The sequence below is a fragment of the Kryptolebias marmoratus genome, linkage group LG24, assembly GCF_001649575.2.
Source record: "Kryptolebias marmoratus isolate JLee-2015 linkage group LG24, ASM164957v2, whole genome shotgun sequence".
Lineage (NCBI taxonomy): Eukaryota > Metazoa > Chordata > Actinopteri > Cyprinodontiformes > Rivulidae > Kryptolebias > Kryptolebias marmoratus.
Window position 1 is genome coordinate 262,816 of NC_051453.1, and position 22,175 is coordinate 284,990.

At 42.2% G+C, this 22,175-nt stretch overlaps 2 protein-coding genes across 2 annotated transcripts; one reads left to right on the top strand and one right to left on the bottom strand.

The window, feature by feature from the left end:
* Positions 1–803: 803 nt before the first annotated feature.
* Positions 804–17,205, top strand: LOC108248367 (phosphatase and actin regulator 1-like). The gene is made up of 13 exons (XM_017437106.2): positions 804–922; positions 10,576–10,740; positions 11,942–12,022; positions 12,252–12,377; positions 12,458–12,646; positions 12,726–12,960; positions 13,701–13,918; positions 14,107–14,263; positions 15,010–15,065; positions 15,149–15,210; positions 15,856–15,996; positions 16,096–16,172; positions 16,421–17,205. Exons 2-13 carry the CDS (start codon positions 10,602–10,604, stop codon positions 16,434–16,436), a joined length of 1,497 nt encoding a protein of 498 aa, XP_017292595.2. The 5' UTR covers positions 804–922; positions 10,576–10,601; the 3' UTR covers positions 16,437–17,205.
* tbc1d7 (TBC1 domain family, member 7) lies at positions 15,700–22,043 on the bottom strand. The gene is made up of 9 exons (XM_017437107.3): positions 21,219–22,043; positions 20,392–20,511; positions 20,047–20,127; positions 19,562–19,752; positions 18,969–19,106; positions 18,627–18,772; positions 18,160–18,289; positions 17,447–17,547; positions 15,700–16,012 (listed from the first exon to the last, which is right to left on the bottom strand). Exons 2-8 carry the CDS (start codon positions 20,501–20,503, stop codon positions 17,461–17,463), a joined length of 885 nt encoding a protein of 294 aa, XP_017292596.1. The 5' UTR covers positions 20,504–20,511; positions 21,219–22,043; the 3' UTR covers positions 15,700–16,012; positions 17,447–17,460.
* Positions 22,044–22,175: the final 132 nt, after the last annotated feature.

The window sequence follows — 22,175 nt, forward strand, 5'->3', positions numbered from 1 at the left end:
CTAGCTCTGACTGATTGGTTTTTATTTCAAGATATAAGAGTAAAGGAGGCTGAAAACAAAAGAACGTCACGCTTCTTACATTTTTATTTGTAAAAGAATTTGAAAACCACACTTCATTATTCTATCACATACAATTCCAGTAAAACCCTTTGAAGTTAGTGTTTGTAATGTGACAAAATGTGGGAACAGTTCAGGTTGTATGAATACTTTTCAAGTCTACTCTCATTTTCCCTGCAGTATTAAAACTAAAAAAATACATTTCTGGACCATTTGAGTTTGAAAGAGTCTTTTTAGTCTACTGAATCTAAAATATATATATTGCAATAATTAGCATTTTGTTTGGAGAGTAAGTTATCATAACTGTAAAAATCTCACTATGTTATGATACAAAAAACGAGATTAATGCAAATAAAACAGATTATTTAATTGTTTCTGTTAACTGTCTGTATATTAATTAGTTAAATGTCTAACCACTCATTTAAAATAGGCTGTAATTATCTCTTAATTGCATTCCAGTAATTAAGGCCGATTAATGAAAAAGTAATAACCAACATATTGCTCATTAATGACGTGTTTAGGTGCGTATCAGAGGTCAGTAAATGATGCGTTTGTGGTCCGGAACCTCAGAAGAAACACCCATCGTGCCTCCCATCTTCCTCACCCCCTCCCCCTCCCGCACCTCCTCCCCGTGCGCGTGCACGACCGACTGGCTGCTGCTGCGGCGCCGCGTCTCTCGCCTCGCAGTCCCGCCGGTCGCCTGTGGACGCTGCCCGGCTCCTTGGCCCCCCCCCGAACATGGCGGCGGCGGCGGCGGCCCCGGAGGAGGAGGTGGAGGTGGACCGCAGACCGATCCGGAGGGTCCGGTCCAAAAGCGACACCCCCTACATCACCGAGGCGAGGATCTCTCTGCACCTGGAGACAGGTAGGGCGCGGAGCGGGACGCGCTCCACGATCACGCGTGGTTTCCGCAGCATCCATGGCGCGGCGCGGCGCGGCGGTTCTGGACGGGAGATAAACGGTTCTGTGGGTCAGGGAGAGTTCCCAGTGGCGCAGGATGATGGAGGTGATGGAGGAAGGAGGACCACTGATTGTTTTCAGCCAGACTCCGCCTCGCCTCGGCTGTCGGCTGCACTGACACGCTGCGTGGACTTGCTCGTGTTAAAAACGCGCGTGCGATTAACGGGAACGGATGCAGATCCTCCCCGAGCTTTGTCTCAGCGAGCGTGCAGGAAAACAGAGGCTCTAAGTTATTGTTTCCTTTGTTACCATGGTCACGGCGGCACGCCTGTTTCATCTGCATCCTGCTTCACGGATTCCAGCTCCTTGATGTGGAAGCGAGCGCGTGGCTGCAGGAAGCTGCCGTGATCGTTTCACCCGAACAGGAGCACGAGCGCCAGTGATCATCCCCATCACACTTAACAGCAGCTGAGCAGGTTGTTTTTTTTAACCTGGGGGGGTGTTGCATCAAACACTCCTTCCCCCAGAACTGGCTGAGGTGACCGGTCACATGGCGCGCGCGCACGCACGCGCAAACACGCACAGAGCCTTTACTTAACATTTTCGACAAGGAGCTGCATGATTTAAAATAATAAACACAAATGTCATGCAAAGGTGCTAAAAGAGTGATTTAATTAAAGGCCTGGACTTCATGGAAGGAATGCATGTCACCCGCCACCTTTCATGCCAGAGTTTTAGACTAAGATGACCTCAGAAATGAGAAATGATGGAGTTGTAGCATCAGTCTCAGCTACTACCACCTTCAAGTTGACCTCAGGGCCTGTTAAACTGACTGAATTAGTTCATCAGTTTGTTTCTGACATTCATCTGGTGGTTTATGAGATATCTTGATAACAAACAAACAAAACCATAATATTCTGTCTTTGCCTTCAGTGGCGGGTGATAGTCTTTTTTTGTCCTCCTCAGCCCTTCATGAGTCATGATGTTCAGACCCACCCCTCCCGCTCAGCTGGCCTCGGTGATTCTTCTCCGTTTTTATTAAAAGCAGCAGCTCCTTTCAGGCAGATTAGCTGAGCCTTCTCTCCTGTTTTTACCTCCGAGGGTTCGGTTTAAGCTTGTGTTAGAGGAAGAGGGGAAGCCCGCTGCGCCTCCCTGACAGGCCGAAGCATCAAACCACCGGGATGTTACGGGCTGTGGCTTTTATCCATTCCGGGTCGTGGCGAGCTGGTGCTTATCCCCAGCATGTGGGTTTTATTATCGTGTTATTTGTCATTTGTAGTGTTTCAGTACATTAGCTTACCTGTTCAGCCTGGCAGGTTTAGGTTTAGTTCCCCTCAGCTACTCTGCTTGTCACACTCACCTGTCGGCCATTTGCAGTCAACTCACCTGCTTCCACTCGCTCATCACTCCCTGGTTGCTCTTTCTGTTCGTTGTTCCTCTTCGTTAGCCTGTTTCACAAAACCTAAACAGAGATTGCCTGGTTATCCTGGTTTAACCCATCCTTCAGTTACCATGGACATTTATTCTGTGAAGTTAGTCATGAAGTTTGGTTTCAGTCAAGAGAAAAAAAAATGTCTCTTAATGGCTGTTTGAAACATTCAATCCCTATTTTTTTTTATCCACTTTTGTGTTGATTATCATTTTTAATAATTGTCTAGCCTTAAAATACCTAAATACCTGAGATACAAACCTTCAACAGGAGAACCACCACCTGTCCGACCGGCACCGGTCAGGAACCGGGGTGATGGAGGCAAACCCAGAGCGCAGACTCATTTGAACTAATTAATTTATTTAAAACAATAAACAAAACAAAAAGGCTGACGTGGCAGCAAAAGCAAAAGTGAAACAATAACTGAGAGGACAGAGCGAAAAGATACATCTAAGCATGGGCACCGAACGAAAAACCAGGGACAGAGAAACAATGAATCAGCAGTGAGGACCGGAGGTGATTAGGAAAGTGGGCACAGGTGGAATGATTACTGAAGCTGGGACAGGTGTAGGTGGGCGTGGCAGGGGAGTGAATATTGACAGAAAACAACGGCACGAGTAACCAGAACTAAACTAAGACAAAGATAACCGAACATAAACAGAAAACATGAAGACAGTAAAGAGAATACAAAAACCCAAAGAAAACCCAAAACCGGACACTGATCCTGGATCTGTCCTTTCTGCTTCTGTGAACTCGGCTACCTGCAGTTTGACTTTTCTTATTGCTCAGCATATCACCTTAATAATCTCCTGCATCTCCAGCTGCAGAAGGTTATTGTTCATGCTCCACAGATCATTCCTGCTTCCTCCCCCCTCCTCCCCCCGCCGTCGTTCGGGTCTCGTTTATTTTCGGTCACCTCTTAAGACATCTGCACGCCCACTCCCATGTTTTCCACTTGCTGTTGTTTTGCATAAATCCGGCCCACTCCTCTCTTTGAAGTGTGTCGTCGTTCATGTGTGACAAATTCCCATCGCGCGTGTGTGTGTGTGTGTGGAGGAGTGTTTGGCGTAGTAAACAACAGTTTATCACTCCTCGTTGCTCTCTTTAGCTGAACCTTCTGCAGCCACATTTCATCCAGATTTTTATGAACTGAATTTGTCGATTAAACAAATTTTTTGGAGAACAATTTACTCTTCTGTTCCGTACAGACATGTATCCTGACGTTTACTGACTCTTATATGAAGAAACTTTGGTAAAAGTTGTATTTATGAGCATCCTGGTCCACAATGCTTTGCTTTTTAAAGGTTTTTTTTTATTTATGCTTGGTCTTTTTGTCAACTTTACCTCTGTTTATGTTGACGAATGCTCTAAATGAAAGTAGCACTCCTTGAAGAGATGTATCTCACCCACCACAGTTTATGCTGAAGATCTTAGACTATCTGTTAGCGCTCTGGGCATGTGTTGGGGATCACTTTCAGTTACTACCACGCCAAATTGAGCTTCATTTCTAGAAAATTGTGCTTTTTAAGATAGATTAGCTGTAGCAGTCATTTCAAATCAGATTGACCCCAAAAAATAATCAGTTGTAGATGTACAACCAATTATTACCTTATAAGGTGTCATTTAGGAGATATTTTGCTAACAGATAAACACACACACAGGCAGTTACTGTCTATCATTGCCTGCCTTTCAGGGCAGTAAGTGGCAATAATTAACAAGTGAAACACGTGTTTTGCTCATGTTTCTGATGTGATTTGTTTTGGAGAATTTAAACGTGAAAATGGTTTTATTTCCTGTGAAGGAGGTTTGTTTCAGGTTGTTTCCGTTGTGTTGAGATTTGAGAAGCGGGTCAGCGTAGATACCAAGATGTTCCCCGTCAAACACAGAGAGAGCAAACACTGTCCTGAATGAAACACTGAGGCAGAGGAGGAGGAGGAAGCTGCCGCCCTGCTTTCTGCATTACTTCAGGAACAGAGAGCCAAACCTACCTGTGCAGAATACAAAGCTTTAAATTCACAGGAGATCTTCCTCCTCCCTCTCAGCAAACACAGAAACCCTCCTCTGCACGTTCAACTCACACGAGCCGATCTTTGTGCTGCTGGGCCGAAGAAGGCGAATGACTCAGAGCCGAGTTATTCCTGAGAACGGTGTGAATTATGTGTCTCAGCCTGATGATGTCAGAGGGCAGCAGCAGACAGAGGCAGACTCCCAGGACTCCGTTTGTCCAGGCCAGCTAAGATAAAGCTCTTTATTAACTGAGCTGATTTACTTTAAACCACTAACTCTGTTATTTCTCGACATAAGATGATCTTAATCTAAACCTCAGGGATGAGAGGCGGCGGGTGATAAGCAACCCTTCAAGCGATGCTAGCTCTTCAAGTAACGTTGTTGCTCTGATATTATCCAGATTTAGCCATGCTACAGTTTATCTGGATTCTCATTGATGCGTTGTGTGTTCAGAAATGTCAGTTGTGGCTCCTCATTGGTCGCCTGCTGCGTTGTTCTCTTTCACACACACACACACACAGAGTGGCAGATTTAAGTGTGGCTCCACTGTGCTTCTGTAAGAAAAACACTTGATGTTTGTGTGTTTTTCTGTCTGTGTTTGCGAAGGCCATCGATCAAAGCTGATGAGCTGCATTCAGGAGAGAGGATGACTCATATCTCTGTGATAAGGCTCACATTCACACATTTACAGTGATGTTAACACACACACACGGTTCTTCAGGCTCTGCAGAACTGTCAGATTAATTCAGAACAAAGTAGTCCACTCAGACAGAGGAGGAGGAGGAGGAGGGAGCTGGCAGTGAGGAGGAAAAATCAAACGGTGAACTCTGCGTCGCCTTTAACCCCACAGACTTCCCCCATCAAACTGCTCCCCGATGTTCGCTGCTAATGGAGACAAAACCAGACACGTCGTCTCAAAGAGACAAAAAGGTCACAGATGTTATTGCTCTAACCGGTGCATCAGAATGCAGCAATCTTCATCTAATTAAACAACAACAACATTAGTCTCACCTCTCCACCAAATAAATGAAAAACAGACACTTTAAACGGCTCCTTTCAAGAAAAAAAAAACACTAAAACGCTGCAAGTTTTTAAAGTTTTCAAACAAACAGTAAAATTATTCCATTTAAACAACCGACATTGACCTTCTGACATTTCCAGTTTAATTTAAAGTTAATGACCTGTTTCATTCTGGTTTTATTTGATATGCCCTCACTTTATGTGTTGTGAACGACTGTCAGCTACTACCACACCGGGTTTTAGCTCAGTATCTGTAAAACTGACTGGGTTATGGCCATTTTTGCTGCTGCTAAGATTGCTTTGCTGCGGCGGCCACCTTGAATTAGGGCTTTTTAAAAAAAATAATTTAGCATAAATGCCGTATTTGTATTTGTTCAAAATACACTAATATTTTCTGATCATATTGAACATATTAGTGCTTGTGATCAAACAGCTGACAGTAAATTCAGATAGCTAAAGGATAAAATGCAGCATTTAGTCTTTTAAAACGTCCATTCTTCATCTGTGTTTCTCTGCACAAACCTTGACCTTCAAATATTCATCTATTTTAGTCCAACTTTTTTGTAAACTAGTAAAAAGGCAGCGCAGACCTAGTTTTACTTTTCCTCAAGAATCCTTACCAAAATGTTGCTTTCCTTCAGTCATTAGAAGATGTCTTATTTTTGCATCATATCTTATTTTACCCACGGCTGCTTTAGATATTTTAACATGAACAACAACCAGTTCTGGTTGAACATTTAAAGTTAAAACCCAAATAGAAAACATATCATTTGACAATGCAAAGAAAATGCAGACATAGTAGATAAATAAACTACAATACATTAATTAACAAAAGAGTGTTCCCAATAAGGGTCCAATTTGAGTTCTTCAGGTGGAGATTTTTATGTTTTTTCTTTTAAAAGTGAGGACTTATGGAAAGGACACTTGATGATTTTTATTCAGCTCTCCAGGAATGACAGAAACGTTTAGAAGCAAGTTTAAGGTTAGAAAAAATGGCTGATTTGTTGTTGATGTGACCAGTGAGAGGAAACGATGAAACATTTAAAAGCCTCTGCGTCTGAACTGATTAAAGTTTGGTTTTTGGAACTTTTCTCTCCATCTTGTTGGAGCTGCAGTTGTTCAGCCTTAGAAAAACTAAAACAGCTTTAACTCTGACAGTTTTACTGATGTAGGGCTAAAATGTGGTGTGGTCGTAGCTGAGAGTCATCCCCAACTTGTGCTCCAAGCTCTAACTGATTACACAAATCTTTGACTTGTTAGGCAGCGGGTGATATGCATTTCCTCAAGGAATGCTACTTTTCATTAAAGCCTGGGACTTTGTTTTGCTTTATAGCTTATTTAGATAAAAAACCAAACCTCCTTAGGTAAAAAAAATCAGGTCCTAAGAGAGAAGCAGTGGAATGTCGTGTGTGGTGGAGATGACGGAGACGAACCCAGAGCGCAGACTCATTTAAAAAAGAAACTAATTTAATAAACTAAAGAATAAACTAAACAAAATGCTGACGTGGCAACAAACAAATAAAAACAAACTAAAACGAGAACAGAAATACTAACAGGCACAGGAAACCAGGGCAGGACAGAAACAAACGACAGAGACAACCAACAACCGACAACCGACAACCGACAACAACAGAGCAGAGTAATGGAGAAAGTGACCAGGTTTTAAACTCTGAGGATAATGAGGTGAGAGGGAACAGGTGACATGGACAGGTGGAGGTGGGCGTGGCAGGAAGACTGAGGACGAGAAAGTGAACGTGAAACAAGAGACGAGAACAGAAATCAAAACACAAACCAAAAACTAAATAAAAACAAAACCCCAAATGCCCACATGGAAGGCTTTTAGGTAATTCTTTGAAATCTGCCTCCTGGAGAATCAGCTGAGTTTTTAGATCTTTAAAGCCTTTTATTCAGAAACATTCAGATCTTTTTCCTCAACAGTTAACAGTTCAGTCAGTTAATAAAGTTAAAGTATTTTCTGTACCTAGAGGCTGTATGTTTGTTACCTGCAGGTGAATCCTTCAGGTTTGTTTCTCGTGGAAGTTTTCTGACATTAAGAGCTCAGAATAGTTTGTTTTATTACTTTATTGGACGGAAAAGACAGCACTATTTTCCACTAATTAAGCCATCGGTTCATATGGACGAAGCTGGGTTTGTTTCCTTGTGCAGCTCTATATTTGTGTCTGTAAGTGAAACTTAATGAGCTTAACTTTCTGTCGATAAAGATGAAACCAGTGAATTCTTAACTCAGTTGATTATTCTGACCTGTCTTTGCTCCACTGTGTCTCTTGTGAAGATGTAGGGAGGCAGTGCAGGTCAGCGCTCCTACTGTGCAGCAAATTAACCCACGAAACGCTGCATGTTTAGCTTCTCATGCCAGTTGTATCGAACTTAAGGTCTTGATCAGGGAGGAGGATGATGGAGCAGCTGGGAAAGTGGAGGTAAAAGAATTTCAGACTCTTAACAGAAGGACTGAACCTCTCTGTCCTCAGCAGCAGCAGAGCAGCACATTAATCTTACATTCGCTGTCAAGATCATAGTTTGGAGCCCAATTTAGCAGCAGCATCAAAGGCTGGAGGATGATTAATAGTTTTGCCTGATGAAGACAGAAGTCCTGATGGGAGAAGATGAAAGAGATGCTGCTTTCATTTCTTTATATCTGACAGACTTCATTTTAAATTAGGCTGGAATAGCAGCTATTCAAGCTTTCTGACAATCTTTGAAAGAGTTTCCCTTGTTTTGTTTTGTTTTTTTAAATTTCCTGAGCGTTTAGGAAGAAATGTTTTTATCTTTAAGCCATCTAAGTCGGACCTGTGACTCATTCAAACCAAATAATTCACCTAAACTGAAGAGATGAAGCTGTGTTGTGTCGACACCTAACAGAAAACCTGGCAAATAAACTGGTATTAAAAGCAATCTGAGCGATGATCCTTCAGTTGGTTGAAAGTTTTCAGCAAATAGCTCTTTGCACCTTGTTGGTGTTGGTGCTGAGATGTTTTTATGTTTTACTTCAGTGAAACGCTCAAGAGAACCTGGAGAACTTTTGTCCAAGAACACATTCAGCTTTGGAAAAACAAATACAACTATGTTAAAGCAAAAGCACTTTTTGTTTGTGCTAAATTGGATTAGCTGCCACCATGTTGGCTGGCAGACACCAGAGACCTGCTGCAGGTTGAAACCTGTGTGACACCAAAGATTTATTGATCGGAGCTAAAAGATGCTCTGATGAGCCGCCCACATATTAAATCAGCCAAAGTCACCAGAATAAGGCACTTCTTGATAAGGAGCCATGATGGCTCCTCTTGTCTCCCATCAAGTTCACCCTCCTCCTCCTCTTCAGGCCGGCGCTGAAAGTCTCCTTCACAGAATATTTTAGTCCCAACTGATGTCTGCACATCAATCAATGAGTCTCTCTGTGACTCATTGTGTTCCTTCAGATCAAAAAGAACTGTATAATTTAGATTTTTCTTTAAAATAGGAAAGCAAAGAACAGAAAAAATAACCCTAATGTCTAATTACTCAAAGACATGAAAAATCCTGCAGCTTATATGAAATGACAGGACCTTGTCTGCAACCTGCAGCTCAGACAGATCAATTATTTGTCTTTATTTACTGGAAGTGAGCGCCACCTGCTGGCACATACGTGTAATTTCATTAAATTACTTTTTATTGGACTCCACAAAGCAATTTTCTTTTTAATTTCAAAGAAAAACTGTAAATTTTGCCTATTTCTATTTCTACCAGCATTTTAGTCCTTTTATTAGTAGTTATATTAATACTATTGTTAGACTATTTTAAAATAAGGTATTCTCATTCAAAAACTAAATGACAGAAACATTTATTATTATTATTTATTTGTATTCCTTTTACTTAAAAATGACAAATCTCACAGAAGAAAATTAAGGGAAACAAACTGCAGATAAACAAACTCATTTATAAGGCATTTAAATAGTTTTAAATTATTTTATGGGTTTATTTTTGTTTTAAAAACATAATTTATAGCTGATTGTTTTCAGAGTTAATCAATGAAAATTGCAACATTGTAAAAAATCCCAGTGCTTCAATCTCATTGGTTGAAGCTGCTGGGGTCCACAGATCTCTGCTCTCTGATTGGCTCGTCGCTAAATTCAGAAACATTCGTCAGATTTTCTGTCTTTAGCAGCAAAAAACCCTAACTAGAACAAACTGGTTTGTGTCTTTAATGCTGACTCATGTAACATTCAGATGCACAGAGGTCAGAGGTCGTGTTTTCAGGAGTCTCATCAGATCAGGGATCATTTGTTTTTTCTAGTAAAGGACTTTCAGAATCATGAAGGATGTTTTCATGTCTTATAGCACAAAAACAAAACAACAATATTGGTTTGAATCTGATTTTGGTTTTCTGTTTCCTTTCTTCTGGGTCTTGCTGTGATTTCTTTCCCCCCTCGCCTCCTGAAACGTTCCCGTTTTTATCCGGCTCCAGCGTCACGTCCCCACTCTGCAGAGATTATTCTCTGGAAAAGGAAATTTCAGCTGAAAATCCTGTTTGTTTGTTTGTTTTTTATTCCTGTGGATAGACTTTTCTCTGCAGAACTTCCTGTTTACATTCTGCTTGTCTTTTAGTCTTTTCTCCTTTTTCTGCTGATGGAGCCACTTGACACTTTAACTGTCATGAACAGATGATCCAAATGATCTTTATCTGACTAATGAACGCCCCCTGGTTTTCTGTTTTATTTTACCTGAATCAAAGATCCATCCATCCATCGTCCACTGTTTATCTGTGGTCGGGTCACGGAGGCAACAGGTCCAGGAGAGTCCCGGCGACTCTCCAGCTCCTCCTCGGGGATCCCAAGGTGTTCCCAGACCAGAGAGGATCCATAATCCGTCCAGATGCCTGAAAAACCTCCAAAGGGAGGCGTTAGAGAACTTAGCAACAGAATATAATTTGTTTTACGCTCAGGATGAAGACAGATGTTGTTCAGGTGCAGCAGAGCTCATTTGTTTGTAAGAGTTAAAACAGGTGGTGATTGGTTTAAAAGTTGTTAAATCTCCTGCTTCGAGCGGCGTTGGTAATCTCAGGACAGAGCGCCACTCGAGCAGAACCATCACCGGAGACTAAATCTGTTTCAGTGTTCTGGATAAATGGTGTTAGTTGAGTAAAAGCTTGCTGTGTTTGTGTCTTCTAGCTGAGGAAGTGGAGCGGCTGGCATCGATGCGCTCTGATTCGCTGGTACCAGGAACCCACACGCCCCCCATCCGCCGGCGCAGCAAGTTTGCCACTTTAGGTCGCCTGTTTAAACCCTGGAAATGGAGGAAGAAGAAGAGCGAGAAGTTCAAGCAGACGTCTGCCGGTAAGACGAGCTGCGTTTGGTTTTCTCCAAACATGCTGCCGTGCATTGTGGGTAAACACCTCCACTTCGGTCTGATTCTGCTCCAGGAGTCTTGTGGTTTGTTCAGATGAAACCTGACGAACTTAAATGGTGCTGCCATGTTTTCTCCTGCAGCTCTTCCAAACAAGCCATGACCATTGACCCTTCATCTGGTTAAATTGTAGAGGAGGTCAAGTAATCAAAAACTAAAAGAAAAAAAAGCTGCAGGGAGATGCTGAGCGCTGAACGACTTTGCTGAGATTGAGTTAAAGTTAAAACGAGCAAGAAAGCTGCAATGAGCGGGAAAAGAGGTAAAAGTAACAAAAAGGCAAGCTAAAAGTAGCTGAACGGTAGCTAAAAGTAGCTGAACGGTAGCTAAAAGTAGCTGAACGGTAGCTAAAGTAGCCAAGCAATGGCTAAAAGTCACACAATGGTAGCTAAAAATGAGAAGTTAGAAGTATTTCTATGGGTAAACTGTTTGTAATTAAAGGTAAATATTTTAAAAAGTATAAAAGTTACAAAAATCATAGAAGCCACCCCCTGAATGAGCCGAATGAATGGCTAAAATAGCAACAAGTGTGCAGCAGTTGGACAAAAAACATATGGGAAACACTGGAGCAATGTGTTAAAAATAAAAGCTTATTTACACAACAGACATCTTTTGACTTCCCAGTCTGACGACGAGCTGCTAATTTCAGCGTTAACCAGGGATCCAAACAGCAACTGTGGGAGAGAAGATAATTAATGTTGGTTTAAATGAAGATCGTCAGCCTCTCAATGAACCCCTCACTTTGAGCGGCGTCCAGATACATCCGAGGAAATGTTCCGTGTGTGGCGCTCAGAGCTGAGAACCAGAGGATGAGCTTCATTCAGTAACGGCCGCTGTTGTTGCCTCTCAGCTGGGTGAGAGACAGCCAAGCTGTTCTCCCAGCTGCTGCAGCAGCTACGCTTTAAATCCACTGTCTTTCTGCCTCCAGAGGACATGCATGTTACAGGGGCTCTGACCTGGAGTCTGAGTTTCTTTGCTTCTCTGGCATCAGTTTCCAGTCGCAGGGAGTTCCTGAACACAATAAATTTAGTCAATAAAGGCCAAGTCTGTCCCCCATTCCTCATTACGAGTAACGTTCCTATTAATCAGCACATCTGCTCTAGTTTTCTTCTTGTTCTTTGTGATTTGTTTTAGTGCTGGAGAGGAAAATGTCGACACGTCAAAGCAGGGAGGAGCTGATCAAGAAGGGCTTCCTGAAGGAGGTTTATGACAAAGGTATCCAGATGTGACACTGAGCTAAAGCCAAATAATCAAAACCTTTTGAGTAAATATTACTATAAAATTAAAGCATCATCCTTCCACTGCCGTGCTTGACAGTTTAAAGGTGTGTTAATTGTGTTAACACTCAACAAACTGCTCAGTTGCCTCTGCGGCCCGGCCACGGATAAGGATGGATCATTTGTGACCCTTTTCATCTTCTTCCTCGCTGTCTTCCTCTCTGCAGACGGCGGCTCCTCGCCGGCTCTCCGGGAGGAGGTGAAGATGGAGAACGGTCGCTCTCCGGTGCTCGGCGCCGGGCCGTCAGAGTCCGATGGTTCTGAGCTGATGGAAGGAGCAGCAGCAGCTGTAGGTACGCAGCAACGCCCCAGTGCTTCTTACCGGACCTTATTATTTTACACCTTCTGACCTCTTGTCTGCTTTCTTCTTCAGGAATGGTGGAGTTTGAAATGCAAAGCGATGGTTCATGTCAACAAGATCAGAAAACCAATCAGGCTCCGCCCACAAAACCCTCCACAGTTTACTCGTCTGACAACGCTGAGTCAAGAGGTCCTACGTTACACAAACAGCCTCCAGCTCTGCTGCCCAAACCTTTCAGCAGGTTACCCAATCACGTCACAGGTGGGCTTGTGTCCGTGCACGCGCCTGATTGGCTTTGTCTCTGTATCTCATCCTGTCCCTCCCCCCTCCTCCCACGCAGACGGCGCCCCCGTGAAGTTGCCGTGCATGTCGATGAAGCTATCTCCTCCTCTACCTCCAAAGAAGCTCATGATCTCAGTACCCGCGGGGAGCGTGGAGCCCCCTACCCCCGCCTTCCAGAAGTGCTCCGCCCCCTCCAGCCACGCCCCGGTGCTGCCCGTCCCGCTGCACCCACCCAGCCGGATCATAGAGGAGCTCAACAAGACCCTGGCCCTCACCATGCAGAGGTTCGAGAGGTGAGGACGATGTTCTTCATTTATCTGACAATCGATCAGCCGTTTCTTTAATTATTAAAACTAAATAAGTTTACCGAACAAAGACGAAGAATGGAAGAAATCAAACATTTCAAGGGTTTTTAAACTTAGGCTCGATATCCAACCTGTTGCCTTTTTATGAGTTTTTATAGATTTGCAGATCACTGCGTTCAGCAGCAAGCCAACCTTTTCTGAACTAGGCTCAGGTCAGTACTGCAGGCAGGGTTCTGGGCCGGTCCAGAACCTGTACCACCTTCTGTAATCTGAGCAGAACCTGGTAAAAAAAACACTCCCTGGAAAAGATGTGGTCAGACCAACGTCTGACGTTGATGCCTTCAAGGACCACATCTTTTCCAGGGAGTGTTTTTTTTACCAGGTTCTGCTCAGATTACAGAAGGTGGTACAGGTTCTGGACCGGCCCAGAACCCTGCCTGCAGTAGAATCTCTGCTGGGCTTTTCTGTGTTAATGCTGCCATCAGAACACCGATCCAAGTCCAGAACCTTCACAGAACCAGGCGTTTGGACTTTATGCTGACAGGAGTCTGTTTGTTCTGGATGCATCAAGTTTTTCAAAAGGTTTAAAGGTTAAAGAAAAAGTTAGTTTAATGTAAAAAATAATAATTTATCTGGACAAAACTTCCTGTTGAGAGTTTTAAGACTTCACTCTTCACTGAACAGTTCACATCCACCTCTGACCTTTGACCTTTCCCACCGAACTGCAGCTCCATGATGCACGCCGTTCCCACGGTGATGATCGAGTGCGACGAGGACAAAGGAAACCTCCCCAACGAGGTGGACTACGAGGAACTGCCGGGCCTGTACAGAGACGATGAGGAGGAGGAGGAGGAGGAAGAGGATGAGGAGGATGAGGACGAGGAGGAGGAAGAGGAGGATGAGGAAGAAGACGATGAGGAAGAAGAGGATGACACACTCCTGACAAGTAAGCTGCTTTCTTCCCCCTCACTTGGGGTGTGTATAAACTTCAACTAATTAATAATTAATGTAATATGTATTTGTGTACAAAGTTACAAGTTCATACATATTATTATTATTATTACTAAAGAAAATAGTTTTATGCTCCTAAAACTCAACTAAACACACATAAACATCCGTCCTTCTCTCCTGAAGGCACGCTGGCCATGAAGGTTTTACGAAAGGACTCTCTGGCCATCAAGCTGAGCAACCGTCCATCGAAGCGGGAGCTGGAGGAAAAGAACATCCTGCCGATGCAGTCGTACCAGGAGCGGCTGGAATCCCGACAGCAAACAGCCACCAAACTGACCAGGTGAACCTCTGACCTGCCTGCCTCCTCAAAGTTGACAAAATCCCAAACTGATTTGTCGGAACGTAACACCTAAATATGGAATACATATTTGAGTGTCAGTTTCATCTTGTAGAAGCATCATTTTAATATAGAATTGTCTGTTTGCCCCCGTGAAACAGACACTCTTTCTTTTCTTTTTTCTTCACTGGTGTTTATTGATGCAGCCATCGTGGTCAAACCACGCCACGCTCAGAGTACGTGATGTAAATGACTCTCAGCTACTACCACGTCAGATTTTAGATTAATGTCTGCAAAACTGACGGTGTTAGAGCCGTCTAATGCCGACGTGGCGCCCATCTTGTTATGGACAAACTCTAAATGTACGTCAGATGATTACGTTTGTCCAGTGGTTCATGAGACATTTTGGTGAACACACACAGATAAATAACACAAATACATTATCAGCAGCTGTGATAATTCTTGCCTGTGGCCCTCAAATCCCCGGTAATATTCATATCTGAGCGACTTACTCCTGAAGTTGAGGAGCCCTGGTGCAGAATAAAGGTTTACGGTCACAATTACTGACCTTTAGTGGTCAAATTAGGGGCTACAATGTTTTCAGACACATGAATGTTTGAATAAAAAAACATTTGATTCTTGTATAATAAAAGGAACTTGAGAAGCTCGTGTAAAAATATACCATACCATAATACTTTGTCAGGATGCAGCTTTGTTTCCAAAAGAAAATCATCTTCTCTTGTTTTCAGGCGGTTGAGTCAGAGGCCGACGGCCGAGGAGCTGGAACAAAGAAACATCCTGAAACGTGAGTCACTGTGGAGAACGGCGCAGAAAAGACAAATGTTATTATCCGAGTGCGACTGTGGTCTCTCTGCCGTTTCCCTTCAGCTCGAAACGATCTGGAGGAGCAGGAGGAGAAGAGGGAGATCAAACGACATTTATCCAAGAAGGTGAGACGAGCAGGACGCAGTCTGTAAACACGGTTACCGTGGTGACTGACCTTCAGAATGATGCCGGATGGTTTGATTTTTCCTGTTTGTGCTCGTTTTAACAACATTTGTCTCTGAGTCTGACTGGGCTTCAGAGCGGGAGTTTTAACTGGAAAGATCCACGTTGGACCTTTTCTTCCCTTTCCGGTGATGAAATGAGGAATAGTTAGTCTGCTTGGGTAAACTGGTGAACTCAGAAACCTAGAAGAGTTTCTATCAGTATATCTTTGTATGGAAAATTATTTATTTGGCAAATTTCAAATTTCTTTTCACCCGTAGTTTGGTTTCAGAAGTTTAGTCCAAAACCTTTAGGTTTATTTGTCCAAAGTGTTTAACTCAAGATTCTGTTTTCAGTTTATTTGAGATTAATGTCAACAAAAAGCTAGGTTTTATTTCAACACAGAGCTGGTTTTCTTGACATATCCCCCCCTCAAAACAAAAAGATTCCAGTTGCACTTTGTTTATAGTTTATAGTTTATTGTTTAAAACATGAGGGTTAATATTTTCAAACTGACAGTAAAAATTCATTTAACAGCTTCACCTGCAGGACGTCATGTTTTCGTGCACAAATCACTGACGGCGTTTGGCTTCTCTTGCGCCCTGCAGCTTAGCCAGAGGCCCACGGTCGAGGAGCTGAGGGAGGCGAAGATCCTCATCCGCTTCAGCGACTACGTGGAGGTGGCCGAGGCTCAGGACTACGACCGGAGAGCAGACAAGCCATGGACTCGACTGACAGCCGCCGATAAGGTTCATTTCACACAAGCTGCGGCAGAAATCAAGTGCATTAGATCGACTCTGCAGTGTAATAATGTTCTCCCTCTGATTCTAAGTGTTTTTGCGCCGCAGGCTGCCATTAGAAAAGAGCTGAATGAGTTTAAAAGCACAGAGATGGAGGTGCACGAGTCGAGCCGCCATCTGACCAGGTATGAAACGAACTTCACAGCTTTTCTTTGTGCATGCACGCTCTACTGCTAGGGCTGTCCCAATTCAGTTCACATGTAGGGGGATCGTAGTCTGTGAAAATGATTTCAGTTTTTACATTTCACAACCAGAAAAATATGCCTACATCTTGAAGGGATATTTTCACATGGAATTAGGGGTCAAAGGTTACCTGGAGACTCATTTCATTTAAAGCAGCTCAGTTTGTCTTTTCTTTTTTTCTCCTCTGCAGGTTTCACCGGCCATAAATCAGCACAGTTCCACCTCAGCCACGGTTTCCTACTGCCGCCCGCTGCCCTCGTACTTCAAATCAACGTCTGCCTCGAACTGAAAGGTTGACCTAAACTCTCGGGTTTGAGCCTGAAAACAGGAGCAGAAACTTTCAGTTGGAAGAAACTCTGAACTGTTGTCTTCCTGAAAGTGGGGGATTTTAAAGACTTCTTGATATTCAAAAGCTTTTAACTGTCTTTCTTTTTACCAGGGAGATGAGGTTTTATTGACTCTGAAAAAGGCCAGCGGGGAGCAGCACAATCTGTGCCAAGTTCATGGATGGAGAAGACTTTTTCTTTCAGGCTCTCACTGAACTGGAGGGAGATGATCGTGTCTCTTTGCTAGAATGAAACCTGTTGAAACTTTCCACTTAAACATCAATTTACAGAGCAATAGTTTTGGTTAGTTTTGTTATTTTCCATCTTTGTTGCATTCAGGAGCTCAAATACTTCGGATTCCAAACGTGTTGAGGACTTTGAATGCGTCGCGAGCTGCTGTGTTGTTTACGGGGAATCCAGAGTTGCCAATTTATCTTATTTAAAGTTTGGAGACAGTAAAAGGTCACCGAACTCACATCTGGTTTTAAAAACAGACTTTTTTATAATTATTTCTTAACTTTGAGTAGAACCATGAAAAACCTGCCACCTTACTTTGTTTTGTTATTGTTTACAGTTCGGACTAGGTTCATCACCACGTTACACGTGTGTGTGTGTGTGTGTGAGTCAGTATTACTGCTGTTGCCTGAACGTCTGAGGAGAAAAATATTCTCAGACGATAAATTGAGAGGATTTTCAGATGGGTTTTTTTGTAAACAAAAAGCTGCATGTGGGTTTTAATTTATTGTGAGTCTTCTATGATGTGGAATTTCTTAAAGAAACTTATTTAAAAAAACAAAACAGTAAGTTTGTGTTTCTTATTGCTTTCAGCTTAAATCTGCTTCCCCCTAAGGTTTGTGGTGGCCCTGATGGATTCTGGGTAATCGTCTCACCTGCAGCTTCAGATCTACGCAGCATGGTTTGGGTTGCCACAATACTTCTGCCACAAGTCGATGGCTTTAGTCACGATGGCGTCCGTGTTTTCCTGCGGTATCTGGAAGAGACGGGCGTGCGGTCAGACTTTTACTACAACCCAACGTCGCATCTCACTGAGCTGCGGCTGCTCAAACAGAACGACCTGAGGGTTCTCAGTTTCCTCGCAATATCGTCGCTTGAATTTTAAACACGCGTCCCGACTCAAAACAGAGACATGGCGGGCGTCTCCAGCCCGTCTCAGGAGCTCTCCTCTGACAGGAAACATGTCCAGGTGTAAAAACCAATAACATCTGGTGCAAATCTGCCCCAGTAGATCATAAATGTTCCCGGTAAGGAGAAGAAGCGTGCATTTTGTCAGAAAATGTGTCACAGCGTGGGAACCAGAGATAAAACAGCTTCGTTTCTGTCCGTTCACTCTTTAAAAGAATGACTGGTGCTGTGTTCAGGTTCGTCCAGTAAAAAATAGTCTTCAGAGTTCACAGAAATCAAACCGCGCTCATTCAAACAGGTTTACCTTTCTGAAACTAATTATCTCTGTTTATTATGATGCTTTTGATTCTTATTTGTGGGTTTTACTGTAAAGAGGTCGCAGGAAACACAGATACTGTAACTCAATTTTCCTAAAGTCTACAAAAATGACTAAAGGGTGAATTTCCAACCGTTTACTCACGTTACACAGGAACTTGACCACGCCCTCGGGTCGGTTGATGCCCATCAACATGATCTTGTAGCTGAGCAGGATCTCCAGGGCCACAAACACCAGGACCTTACAGGAGCCGCTGATCACTTTGTCCCACACCCTAAAGAATGGGAAAAGGGTTTTACAGCTGGAGAAGTCCAAAACCTCGAACATCTGAGGCCTGTAGGACAAAACAAGTTCAACAAATCCAGAGTTTCTTTGAAAGATGTGACTTATTGTTCCAGCTAAGCGTGATCTCTGTCACGTGTTGAAACAGAAGAAAAAAAATAACTTAATACGTTTGTGTAGGGCCATTATAATCCAAATTTCAGGGTCTGTGACTTTTTAAAATGCCCGCCAGGACAACTAACAGATTAAAGTTCTGTTTTGGTTGCTTTGAAAGAAGGTTTGGTGGATGTTTGGTGTTTTGTGCTTCAGTCAGACTCCAGTAAACGGACCTCTGCAGGCTGGATTCAGGCAGGCAGCCGGCGAAGCAGCGTCGGAACCAGAGGCCGTACGGCAGCTGGGCCAGCGCTCCGACGCTCTTCAGGTGGCTCAGCAGCCGAGGTTCCTCCTGACTCAGATAATGCTCCAGGCTCTTTGGCTACATCAGAACAGGCCAAAGAAAAGGAAACTATTTAAACTAATTACACTGATGCTGACTTTCAAATAACTAAATGTCAATTTTTTTACACATCTTAAAAGGTTTAGACATCAGCAAACTGGCTGTTTCAGGAAAAAGTACCTTTTCCAAAAAAGTCCTGAAAATCAGCTTTGAAACTTGTTAATTTTTCACTTACGAGGTGTGGCATCGAGTCTCCAAACTTTGTGTGGAACTGATTAATGAAACATCTAATTAGCCAGTAGCAGTCGACGGGATCGTCAACGATCTCTTCCATGGCTCGGCTGATGGAGAGGAAGTCTTCGTGCTCTTCATCCTGAAATAAAACAGAAATAGCAAAGAATAAAAGTCTTGGCAGTAGCAGACTCAAGTTTTAGATTGTCAAAATTTGATATTTTCATAAAATTATCTGTCAAAGTTTTTATTTTTTCGGTTTAAACATGGTTTAAAGGGACTTCTTTTGAAACATAAGAACCAAAACTAACAATTATCTGGACAAAAAACAAAACTTGAATAACAGGTTCCGTGGGCTAAATACAGGAGAAAATGCATCTAATTAGTTAACGATGGTAACTAATCTAAAACTTTGCATGTAATTAATGAAAAACATGTCGAGCTAAGTCCTAGAAACAGAAATCAGTTGTCTCCAGTTGGCTGCGGGTTAAAGGAAGTCACTGGAGACACATGAACACCAGCTCCAGGTGTTTAACAACGCGATAAGAGTCGTATCAGTCAGACATTTCATTCTGGATCACACGACGAGCTTCTTACCGGAGGGAAGGTTTCCGAGCACCGCGGGAGGACCTGGCTCTCCAGCTGGAACATGTGCAGGTAGACGTGGGTGGAAGGTGTGGAGGGGCCGACGTACCTCATCACCTTCAGGGCCTCCCAGACGTCCTGGTACTGCTCCTTCCTGTAGCCTCCGACCAGAACGTGGGAGTCACTGTGGGGAGGGAGGATCCCTGCAGGAGCAAGGAGAACACTTACAGAATAAACAGGAGCAGGATTAATATTCTGATATTAAATCAATACAAGAGCTTTGTCTGAACGAGACTAACAACAACAAACTCCAAACCCTTTAAGTTCTCAGATACACAAGAATCTAAATTGAAGAAAAAACGTTTTCTGTGAAAATGAAGTGAAGACTGAGCGCTGAATCGAAAAAATAACTTTTTGAGCTCAGCTGCTGTGTTCCTACATTTCCTCTGGGTCTTTCTGCACCGTTAATATGTCTGAATTTAGGCTTTTTTTCTTACCTAGCAGCACCTTCCATACATGAATCCTGTACATAGACGGCAGCGGGAACCTCTGACTGAAGGTGCTCAGCTTTTCCAGATCTGCAGGAAAGTTCAACTCATCAGTTGTTTTCATCTGACTGAATATGAAGGTTAAAGTGTCAGGACTTTACCGTTAACAACTGAGAATAATTACATTTATAGTAAGAATCATTTCAGTACGACACAAGTTATAAATAAACTGTTTAAAGTAAAAACTTTCCCTCAAACAACTAATCACTTCATGAATGTTTGCAAAATTAGTGCCATAATTCAGCATCCATGTTAGATTTAAGTTTTCTTTGAATGTTAGAGAAAATCACCTACCCAGTGGATTATCCTTCAGCAAAATTTCCAGTGATTTTTTCTCCTCCACTCCTCTAAAACCCACTTTTTCATAATACGTAGAGCGGAAGTTTCTCTGAGGGTCGTCGGCCATGATGTGACCTAAATATTTAAACAACAAAGTCAAATAGTTTTCTGCATTTACACGTGAAGGACACACGTTTCACGGTGTAAGCACGTGAACTGCAAATGATAAAATGTGCCTGATACATTCTTAAAAAGCCAAGTAAATGATTTTAAAAGCTACAAATGACGACTTGTAGATGTTTTACTGCTAAATGTACAGCACACAAAGTGTAGATTAGATGTGAGAAGGTGATGAACTCAGACTTTAATCAACATTTCGGCCCTTGGACCGCTGTGAAGATTAGTATTAATAAGACAAACGCAGTGAAATGCTAAATATGCTGAAAACATTGAGCTGTTTTTAAGACTCTGTCTCAGTAGTTCCCAAAGCTGACCCGACTTGAGGTCATGAAACACAAAGTGTGAGATCTTGAAGAAATCAAATTAACTTTAAAAGTGATTTCCAACAGCTTGTCCAGCCTCAGCTGTTACAGAGAAAAATAAATAGTGGTCATTAATGCAATAAAATATGTAAAACAAAAGTAAGAGTAAAAAAATGTGCTGCTACTGAATTATTCGTGTTTTTGCTTCAAACTATAGCTCTGCTTCATTTTCAGAAAAACTGACTTAGTATGACACAGTGCACATTACATATGGATTTCTGTTCCTGTACGAAGGTTTTTAAAACTATTAAAGTGGTGATTGTTTTGATACCAACAGATATAACAACAAGAAGTTCTTACCTTGATGTTTTTTCCCAACGTCTCCAGTTAGTTAGCACCGATTAGCTGCATCTGGTTGTTGTTATGTTAGCTAAAATACGTGAAACCAACAAGCTCAAACATCTAACACATTTTATTTATAGTTTAACATTTACGATATCTTATACACTACTACCTGCCATTCAACGGAACGACTCTAAATTTAAAATTAAACTAAAATTAAACAGAGTTGACGTTCAGCTACATGCTACTTAACCCTGACTAAAGAAGTTCCGGGTAACCGTTTCAAAGTAAAAGTCATAGGATCATTTTGAACATTTGAAAAATCGTAGTTATGGTACTTATTTAATTTGCAAGGCATGTATGAACTCAATTAAACATCAAGAGTACATACAGTCGTAATTTACGTTTTGTCTATATTTACCGACCATTGAAAATTGTAAAACACTTTTATTTTGAAGGATTGTGACACTGTCCTTACAACATCCGCCACAGATTTTTTGGTTTTTAGGAACCTCGCTTGGTAAACGGTAAAATTACAGTAATAATGTAATGTGCACTTAAAATATATACTCAGGAACTTTAACTTGTAATGTACGTTTTGTCGGGTCACTCATGGCATTTAGCTGGTAATAATCTCTTCCCCATTCATTTTACATCGACTCTTCAAGTTTGCTCAAGTCCCTTTTTGTATAGAATATATTTTTTTGTTGTTGCTACCAGGAACTTTCAGATCTTTACAAAATATCTGTAACGTAATCTGACTTTTTCAAATGAAAGAATGCCTATAAAGTCAAATATCTTTGATTTGTTTGGTAACAGTGTTTATTGTTATGTATGTTTTTTAGCCATTGGAGTCATTTTATTTTACTTGCCATTCTTACAATAATTAGTAGTATCTAAATCTGATGCCTAACACTCAACATCTGGGTGTTTAAATACAGTTTAAATTTTATATGTGCATATATAAATATAAAA